Raw genomic sequence first — 9,312 nt, 5'->3', positions numbered from 1 at the left:
TATCTAGTACTGAACACAAGCAGGAGGAGGAAAAGGTTTGTGATGCAGAGCCTGGGCTCTGTGACCCCTCAAGTATGCTCAGTGGCCCCTGAGATTCTAGCAACTGCTTTGGCCTGACTTTTTTTTTTTTTTTTTTTTTTTGCCAGGCTCAGCAGCTCTGGGTGCTGCAACAGGGGGAAGGCATTAATTCTTCCTCCTCCCATGGCCATCTAGCATGTCACCCCGCAGGTGGCTGTCCAGCAGCAGGGTGAGAGCCTGGGTGCTGGCACAGTGTGTATGCTAACATTGGGTTGAAAGCAGGAGCACAAGAGCAGGGTCCAAAGGATAAACTTGGTGCTCCAGTACCTGCTGAGCATAGAATCATGGAATCGTTTCACTTGGAAAAGCTCTTGAAGCTCCCGGAGTCCAAGCCCTCCCCTCGCCCTGCCCAGCCCACCACTAACCCATGGCCCTCAGCTCCACAGCTTTGCAATAGCTCCAGGGATGGGGACTCCTCCATCTCCCTGGGCAGCTTGGGACAGGGGCTGACAACCCTCTCAGGGAAAAAGTTCTTCCTCATCTCCAATCTAAACCTCCTCTGGGGCAACTTGAGCCCATTTCCTCTTGTCCTATCATTCATTACTGGGGAGAAGAGACTGACCCCCACCTCATCACAGCTTCCTGTTAGGTAGTTGCAGAGAGTGCTCATGTCTCCCCTCAGCCTCCTCTTCTCCAGGCTGAACACCCCCAGCTCCCTCATCTTCTCCCCATGACACTTGTGCTCCATCCTCTTCCCCAGCTTTGGTGCCCATCTCTGGACACACTCCAGCCCCTCAGTGCATGTTGTGCCCAGGGAACTCACCCAGCTGTACTCTGAGAGCTGAGACTTGCTGAGCTCTGATATCTGCAGCCACTGTAAATCTGCAGCATTTTTGTTTTGCCCAATAAACCAACTCTGGTTTGTGTAGATTTTTTTTGCCATCTGATGTTTATTCTAGAAGATTAATGATGGGTTGAGTGAGAAAAATTAAAGTTTCCAGGCAGGTGATGTTTGACCTATTCACTGGTCATTTGACTTGGCAGAAAATACGTATTTTTACTGGAATAAAAGAAGTTGTGGGGAGGCTGAGGTAGAGTTTGCTTTCAGGCTGTCCAGATCCCATCACCAGCTTTGCCAGTGGCTCTCTGTGACAGTGGAGCTGCTTATGGGAGGGAACAGATGGGGAGATTTGGACCCTCCTGACCCTTCGGTCAATCTAAATCAGTACAGCTTGTTTGACTGGCTGCACAGGCTTCTTTGAAGCTGAGGCTGGTGAGTAGCTCAGGGGACTGGAGGGGCTCTGCATTTTTCTTGAACCTAAAGAAAATAAACAACCCTTCCCACATGAGCAGATGTTCTTGTGGTGCTGTGGGGTGACTCAGGACCTCAGCCATGTTGCTATAACTGATACCAGCAAAGAAATGGCTGGAGAGTGTAAAGACCAGAGGTGTTGGTAGTACAACCCCCTGCCGCATGGCAGGGACGAGGTGCACAGCCACCCCTGGCAGCAGCGGGGAGAGACTCTGCCCCAGGCTCCTACTGATCCAAGCTGGGTTTCAGCAGGGAAGAGGGGCCTCTCTGTGGTTTTTGGGTCTCTGAGGTGCTTCGTTTCAGCCGGGGGGGAAGCGGTGACGTGTTGGCAGGGCTGCTCCTCCTCTGCAGTGCCCCAGCATGAGTGGGAAGCAGAGGGCTGTGCCAAGGGCCCACCCCATCACAGTTACCTGTGTGCTGTGGAGTTTAGGTCCTGTAGCCTTGAGCTGTGTCAGGCCAGAAGGTTCTGCTGCCTCTACATCACTCCTGTGCTTCCCAGCAAGCACTGGGTACGTGGGCAGGAAGTTTTAACTGTCTGACCAGCTCTTGAAAATAAAGAGAGAAAAGATAAGGAGAGAAAAAAAAAATCCACAATGTTTTCTGAGTTGATGCGTTAAAGATCCCAGAGTTCACATCCAGCAAAGAAAGGAACACAGGGAGCTCGATATCGGGGACTGTGACTTGTGTTTAACTTGGATTAACTATTCATTACCTTTTGGTTACTGTCAGCTGTGCTCTGTCTCCCTCCCACCACTGAACAGCTCTGCAGATGCTTTCTGCAGCTCAGGGCAGGGCTGAGACAAGCCAAAGAGCGGGGCCAGGGAGGTGAGGAAAGGGGTGGAGCAGATGGAGGGGGCACAGGCAGGACTCATCAGAGGAAGGAGGAGGTTGTGGGGCAGCTGCCATCAGGTGCCACTTTGGTTCTGGAGGTCAGTGGGCAGCACATGGGAGCAGTGAGCCCCAGACACTGTGTGCTGAAAACAGGGATAAAGTATGGGTGAAATCAGTCAGAGTCTTGATGGAATGGGTGAATAAGGTACTGGGGAGACACAAAGGCCAAAGCTGGCTGTCAATGAGGCCTTGTGCAAATGCAGCAGCTCCTGATGGAGATTCCCACTGTCTTTTTGGCTGGCAGGACCACCCTGTACCACCTCCTTGGGTGTTACCTGCTCTGTCTGTGCCTGTTTCCACCAGAGCAGCATTTCCTGGGCTTTGCCTGTGTGCATCCAGCGTGTTCGCTGCCTGGCAAAGGCAAACCTGATCTTGACACAGACATGTGGTTCTCTTTCCTCTTTCAGCAGCGTCGCCCATAAGCTGAAAAACTGGCCAGCACAATGGGAAAAAAACAGAACAAGAAGAAAGTGGAAGAGGTCTTAGAAGAAGAAGAGGAGGAGTATGTGGTGGAGAAGGTCTTAGACCGGCGAGTGGTGAAGGGAAAAGTAGAATACCTGCTGAAGTGGAAAGGCTTCTCAGAGTAAGTGCCTCCCTGCCTGCTGCTGCAGGGTGGATGCCAGGCTGCTCTCCTCTGCCATCAGCTCCCAAAGCCTCTGGGAAGTTGGCTCAGTCTCCCCACACCTCTGCTTGCTTGGAAAATGGAGCTGATGGGCAACTGTAACCATCCAAACAGTGCTGCAGAATGCTCCAGCTCTGATGGTGGCAGTGACAGCATGCCTAGGGGAGAAAGTCCCGTTTCTGTCCTGCAGACAGGCTGTGCAGCACCTCCTGGGGCTGCTCCCTTAAACCCAGCATGAAACCAGCAGCCAGATAAAATCGTAGAATCATAGAGTGGTTCAGAGCTCATCCAACCCCCTGCTAAAGCAGGTTCCCCTCCATCAGGGGGCACAGGAACATGTCCAGGTGGGTCTGGAAACCTCCTGAGAAGGAGCCTCTACACCTCCCTGGGCAACCTGTACCAGGGCTCCCTCACCTCAACACCAAACAAGTTTCTCCTTGTGTTTAAGTGGAACTGTTTGTGTTCCAGCTAGTGTCAATCGCCCCTGTCCTGCCACTGGATACCACAGAAAAAAAAGCTTCCCCATCCTCTTGACAAACATCCTTCAGGTACTTGTAAGTGTTAATGAGGTCCCCCTTTAGTCTTGTCTTCTCCAGAGTAAACAGCCCCAGGTCTCACAGCCTTTCCTACTCAGATTGATGCTCCAGTCCCCTCAGCATCTTGGTAATCCTCCACTGGCCTCTCTCCAGCAGTTCCCTGTCCCTCTTGAGCTGGGGAGCCCAGAACTGGACACAGGACTCCAGATGAGGCCTCACCAGGGCAGAACAGAGGAGGAGGAGAACCTCCCTTGACCTGCTGCCCACAATCTTCTTAATGCTCTCCAGGATGCCATTGGCTTGCTTGAATTGCATTTGTCTCCTGAGAAGGGCAGTAACTGACTTGCCCTCTGGATTAGGGCAAGATCCCATTTCCTGGGGCACCCAAACTGCTGCTTCTCTCAGCATCTCCTCCTGACCCAGTGTTCAGGGCCTTCCTTGTCAGGGGAAGCCTCAGCAAACTGCCTGCCTGTCCAGCTGAGCTGTTGTCTTTGATTGCAGTGAAGACAACACATGGGAGCCAGAAGAGAACCTCGACTGCCCAGACCTCATTGCAGAGTTCCTTCAGTCCCAGAAAACTGCACACGAGAGCGAGAAGTCTGAGGGGAGCAAGCGCAAAGCGGAGTCTGACACGGAGGATAAAGGGGAAGAGAGCAAACCAAAGAAGAAGAAGGAGGAGGTGAGGCAGGATTGGGGTTCCTGTGCTCCCCACCCCTGCGTGTGCACGGTGTCCTGTAGCTAGAGCAGCCACGCTCAGTGTCTCCTCCACGGAGGGGAAGCCCTTGTGCTTCAGCGAGACACGGCTGAAGTGCTTTGGAAGAGCTGTAGCTTCCGGGAGGAGGCATGAGCTGTGGTCTGAGCTGGGCCTCTTCATGCATCCAGAGACAGTCCTAGCACTGAATGGAAAGGACAGTCTGTGAACTGAGAGGGTATGGAGAGACAGCTTCTGAAAAACTGCACCAGGGGCTGAAATGGGAGACAGGAGTTGCCTGTTGCCCCTTGAAGAGGGGAAACAAGGTAGAGCAGAGATCCTGCTGCTCAGGGTTCTCGTACCTGCCTGGGGAGAGGGACACTGAAATGCTCTGCAGGCAGGTTTTCACCCCAGGGGCTGCTGAATCTCAGCCAGCACAGGAGCTGGACCACCATGGCCTTGGAAATCAGCTCCTCAGCTTGTGCTGCAGGAGCCTGGTCATGTTGCACAGAGGGTTCACTGGAGCAGTTGTCTCGATTCCCTGCTGGCCACAGTCGTTACACTCAGAGCCTTCTGGCCACCACCACATCCTGCTGACCAGGGGCTGTGCCTCTCACCCTGGTGTCCTGGTTTAAGCCAGGATAGAGTTAATTCCCGTGAGGAACCAGGAAAGGGCACAGCCTGAACAGCTGACCCAGGCTGGCCAGCAGGTATTCGATACCATCCTAACGTCATGCCCAGTATATAGGTGGGGGCTGGCCGGAAGAAGCTCCTCCGGGGTGGCGGTTTCTCGGTCGCCGGTCGGGAGCGGTCGCTTAGGTCGGGTCCCGGGTGGTGAGCAACTGCATCACTCACCAGTTTTCTTTGTAATATCCCCTTATCTTTGTTATAGTTGTTCCTCTTCAATTTTCCTCAGTAAATTGTTCCTATTTCAACTTACGCGGGCTCTTTTACTTTTTTTCTCCCTCTCTGATCCCCTCTGCATTCTGCCGGGAGGGGGAGGAGTCGCATTTTTTTTCCCCTTTGCTCCAGCTGGGCAAAACCAAGACACCTGGTGATGCTACAAGTGGCAACTTGTCTCTTTTCAGTCAGAAAAACCACGAGGCTTTGCCCGAGGATTTGAGCCCGAGCGAATCATCGGTGCCACGGATTCCAGCGGGGAGCTCATGTTCCTGATGAAGTGGTGAGTATGTCTTTGTGTCTGTCACTTCTTCACTTATTCTGTGCCAGAAGAGGGAAGGACCTGCGCCTGGGGAGGCCCTGCTACCTGGCATGAAATCTCTCATGATGGCGCTGCCGAGGTGACTCTCTGCGTCAAGGCTAACGTGGATGTGAAACGAGCAGGTAGGGCCCTTGGGATTGTGTGGATCTTAAGGGGTATCCCCCCTGACCCACAGCAGGCGCAAGCTGGGGGAGAGAGCGGGAGTGTGGCGGTGGCTTGGGCCACAGCCCTGCAGCAGAGCCATCAGGATGTGACCCGCCTCCCCTCAGCCTGTAGTCATGCAGGGCCCGACGCTGGCACAGTTGGGAGCCAAAGCAGAGGCCAAACCACTCTGGCAGAGGTGTCTCAGGAGGCCGGAGTGGCCGTGGGCGAAGCCGCAGCTCCCATTCACCTTCTCTCCCCAGCCCTGACAATGCAGAGCTGGACTCTGGGCCTGCAGTTTCTTATCCTGGGTTCACGTGCTGCTTCTCCCTTCTCTGGAGCCGCTCGGGAAGGGGTCGTTGGGATCCTCCCCAGGCACTTCAGGGACTCATTTATCTGCTGATGTTTCTGTCTCCGGGCTCCATTCCTTCTGCCTCCCACCCTGCAGCCCCCTAACTCGCACCTCTGCTCTGGCCTCTAGGAAGAACTCAGATGAGGCAGACCTGGTCCCCGCCAAGGAAGCCAACATCAAGTGCCCCCAGGTGGTCATCTCCTTCTATGAGGAGAGGTTAACATGGCATTCCTACCCCTCAGAGGACGATGACAAGAAGGAGGACAAGAACTAACCCCCCCACCGGCACCCACTCTGGCCAGCCTTTGTATAAAGATCTGAACTGTGGGTTTGAGCAAGAGGGGAGATGAACGCAGCTCTGCGTGGTCGGGAGCATGGAGACGGCTGGAGAAGATGCCCTTTGAAGAGACCAGTATGGTTTCTGTGCCCTGCAGCTGCTCAACTGCTTTCTGCAGCTTCATGCTGTGTCCAGATTGAAACCAGCCCGGCTCAGTGAGGAAGGGGGAGGGAGGATACTGGGGTGGGGCTGGGAGAGGGGGAAGCGGGGTGTTTGTTTTGAGGCTGTCTCCTTTTGCAGCTTGTGGGAGAGGAAGCAAAGCCCCTTCCATAAAGGACTGTCACTGGTGATGGGTGGGCTGGGGAAAAGGGAGTGCAGATGGATACTGCTTATTCTTCAAAGAAATGTCAGCAACCCACAGCCTTCTTCCCAGTAGTGTTATTTCTGCAGTTTTACAGCATAGCATGTGTGTAGGTTTTGTTTAATTTTTTTTTTCTTTTGCTATTTTACTGGTGTATCAGTTTGGGAGGAGCTGGGGAGGGGGAAGAGGGCTTGGGAGGGGAATTTGGTCTCTTGTTTAACTGGGGAGAGAGGGAGATGAGGTCTGGTGACAATGTTCCAGATCTTTTGTAGAACCTGAATTCATAAAAGGGAAAAAAAAAAAAAAAGGGAGTGGGGAGGGGAAAAAAAAAAGCCCAGTGTTGATGACAGAACAGGGGAGGGGAGACAGGGACACTGACACGAGACTGAAACTGTGAACATCCACATCTGGAGCCAAGGTCTTCAGAACCCTGCGAGCAAGTTTTTTTTGGGGGGAGGGGTGAGGGGAGACTTGTGAAAATGCAAACTTGTGATTCATCTTGTCCAGAAGCAGAACTGCCAGTTACTGACACGTGCATTGTAGAGGGGAGGGAATTTAACCCTTTTAAAGCCTTTCTACCCTTCTTTCCATTACAAGGTGCTATTTCTCAAAATGGGGGGTGAGAGACTTCTGACTATTTGTTCCTTTTTTGACCTTGACTGGACTGTCTAGCCAGCAGCATTGGGAACCTTTTGGGTTGTGGAAGAGGAAACCAACAGCAGCACAAGAGAAAAACAAACCAGTTCCATATTCCTCCACAACAAGTTTGTCAGAGGCCAGACGTCCTGGAGGTGTTACTCTGAATCTTCTGAGGGCTTTTTTGGGGGGGACTGTTTTGTTTCTTTTTTTTTAATCAGATTTATTACAAACACCCAACTATTTAATGTCTGGAGTCGTGAGCCTCACCAGACTCCTGGCACCTCCTTGTAGGGTGATTATGTATCTAGACTTGCATTGTACAAACCTTTTTTTAAAAGCAGCATGTCTTTAGGTTTCTGTGAAAACGTTTAAATGTAAAGTACGTGTTTGGATTTTAACTTCACACCAAGATCTTGTCAAGTTTGGTTTTTTTGTCTCAATAAAAATTTAGATTTATAATCCTGATAGATACATATTTATTTTACATAATTATTTTGTTTTCTTCTCTACCTTGCTCCTTCCTCTCCAGCTCTTTGGGCATGAGGCAAGGGACAAGGTGTAGAGCAGGTGACGAAGGGCAGGGAGCCCGCGGTCGCGGTCCCCTCCGAGCCAAGGACAGCTCTGGTGCAGCCCAGGTGAGCCAATGGCTCCTTCCTGGTGTCCACAGCAGCGGGAGCTTCGGAGCAGGTGATGGCAGCTTCCCATTTCTGTCAGCTCTCCATCTGGAGGAGTGTCGTAGAGGTTAGTGGCTAGAGGCCTGAGCTGGTCTCGCCCCACGGAGACAAGTGTGCTGCACGTTCCCAGCCAGGAACCGCACCAGAGCTGGGGTAAGTGTCCTTTCCTTCCATCCTCAGTTGAACCTTGGGCAGACTTGTCATTTAGTGGTTACAGACGAGTGTTTAAAGCTCTGGCAAAGGTCCTGGTGACTCTTTTGCTGGAGATGGCTTCACCTGGGTCTTTTTATGGGCTTGCTGAAGTTCGTAAGCTCCCATGTGTGTGGAGGAGCCCCATCCTCTGCTCAGTCCACCATGCTCCACGCAGCAGCCTTCCCAGGAGGGCTCTAGTCCTGGCTCCCACCTTTCCAGTGTGCAGTATGGTGCAGGGAGAAGCAGGGAGCTTTTGAGCCTCGTCAGGGCTGAACAGGGGCTCTGCCAGCCCCTTGCTGGCCCTCAGGGCTGCAAACCTACCCAGACAGCACAACCTGTGCCCAGTGGGACAGTGAAATGTCAGCCCTGCCCCAGTAGCAGCAGCAATTAAACCGGTATTAATCACTGGAGATGGAAGGGGTAACGTCCACTTAATTGAACGTAAGAGGGCTGTGGATCCTCAGGGAACTCCAGGGCAATCGATCGCAGCAGGAAGCTGGAAGGTACACGTTGCTCCAGCCCAGGGTGGGACTGTGGAGCTGCCGTGTGAGCTGCTGGCAGGCACCAGGCCTCTGGGTGCCCGTTGGCTCTGGCTGTGGCACCGTGTGAGTGGGACGTATCACCTCAAGAGGCTGAGGCATGGGAAAATAGTCTCAAGACCCTTGTAACATGCTCAGGGATCTGTGAGTGGTCATTGTGGCGGCCTTCCCTGGGCTCAGTGCTCCAAGCAGGACCTGAGCTGCCAGAAGCAGGGCAGGGGCAGCTACTCCATGCCTCCATGCAGCCTGACAGAAACTGGGGTCTGTCCTGGGCAGTGAGCGTGCTGGCAGGGGGGCTGCCCAATGGCCAGGCCAAGGGCTCAGGCTGCAGCTAGACACGAGCTCAAGGGGCTGCTGAGCCACAGCTCTGGCCAAGATCAGAGGCAGGAGGCCCTGCTGATGCCTAAGTGCTTCCTGCTTCAGCGAGTGGAAGGGCTGCACTTCACCTGATTAGGGGCTGGCAGGCGACCCGTGTCATGGCAGCACCTGGTGGGATGTGGCAGTAGGGGAGGGATGAGGCTAGGGGAGCTCCTGTCCCTCCCCACTGCCCACAGCAGGCAGGTGGCATGGGCAGGTGGCTGGGAGGGATGGGGTTTGTTAGACTTGTTCTCAGCTGGGGCTTGCGATGGGGTTCACCTGCAGCCTCCTGGAAGGAGGCAGAAGGGGATTCGCTGGTGTCTTTGTGTGCGAGTGAGGATGTGTGTGAGTGGTAGGAGTGGAGAGGTGAGCTCAAAGGTCCTGTTGGGGTAGGGAGAGGCAGCAAAGCGAGGTTTGATGCGGGGTAGCGTGCTGCACCCTCCCTCCCATGTCCATGTGCTTACTGGTTCTGCTCAGGGAAGGGGCAC

The 9,312-nt window shown here is 53.6% G+C and overlaps 1 protein-coding gene across 1 annotated transcript; it reads left to right on the top strand.

Annotated features, from left to right (window-relative positions):
• The first annotated feature begins 2,632 nt into the window (after window positions 1–2,632).
• On the top strand, window positions 2,633–6,291 carry LOC133628519 (chromobox protein homolog 1). The gene is made up of 4 exons (XM_062016790.1): window positions 2,633–2,804; window positions 3,881–4,058; window positions 5,159–5,253; window positions 5,915–6,291. Exons 1-4 carry the CDS (start codon window positions 2,665–2,667, stop codon window positions 6,057–6,059), a joined length of 558 nt encoding a protein of 185 aa, XP_061872774.1. The 5' UTR covers window positions 2,633–2,664; the 3' UTR covers window positions 6,060–6,291.
• Window positions 6,292–9,312: the final 3,021 nt, after the last annotated feature.

The sequence above is a fragment of the Colius striatus genome, chromosome W (assembly GCF_028858725.1).
Source record: "Colius striatus isolate bColStr4 chromosome W, bColStr4.1.hap1, whole genome shotgun sequence".
In the NCBI taxonomy this organism is placed as follows: domain Eukaryota; kingdom Metazoa; phylum Chordata; class Aves; order Coliiformes; family Coliidae; genus Colius; species Colius striatus.
This window is presented reverse-complemented; position numbering and strand designations above follow the sequence as displayed.

What these genes read in the sequence shown, in the direction of transcription:
- LOC133628519 (XM_062016790.1), top strand. Translation starts at nt 2,665, where the DNA reads ATGGGAAAAAAACAGAACAAGAAGAAAGTGGAAGAGGTCTTAGAAGAA. An exon ending in CAAAGAAGAAGAAGGAGGAG is followed by an intron (nt 4,059 to 5,158) that starts GTGAGGCAGGAT and finishes GTCTCTTTTCAG; the next exon opens with TCAGAAAAACCACGAGGCTT. An exon ending in CTCATGTTCCTGATGAAGTG is followed by an intron (nt 5,254 to 5,914) that starts GTGAGTATGTCT and finishes TCTGGCCTCTAG; the next exon opens with GAAGAACTCAGATGAGGCAG.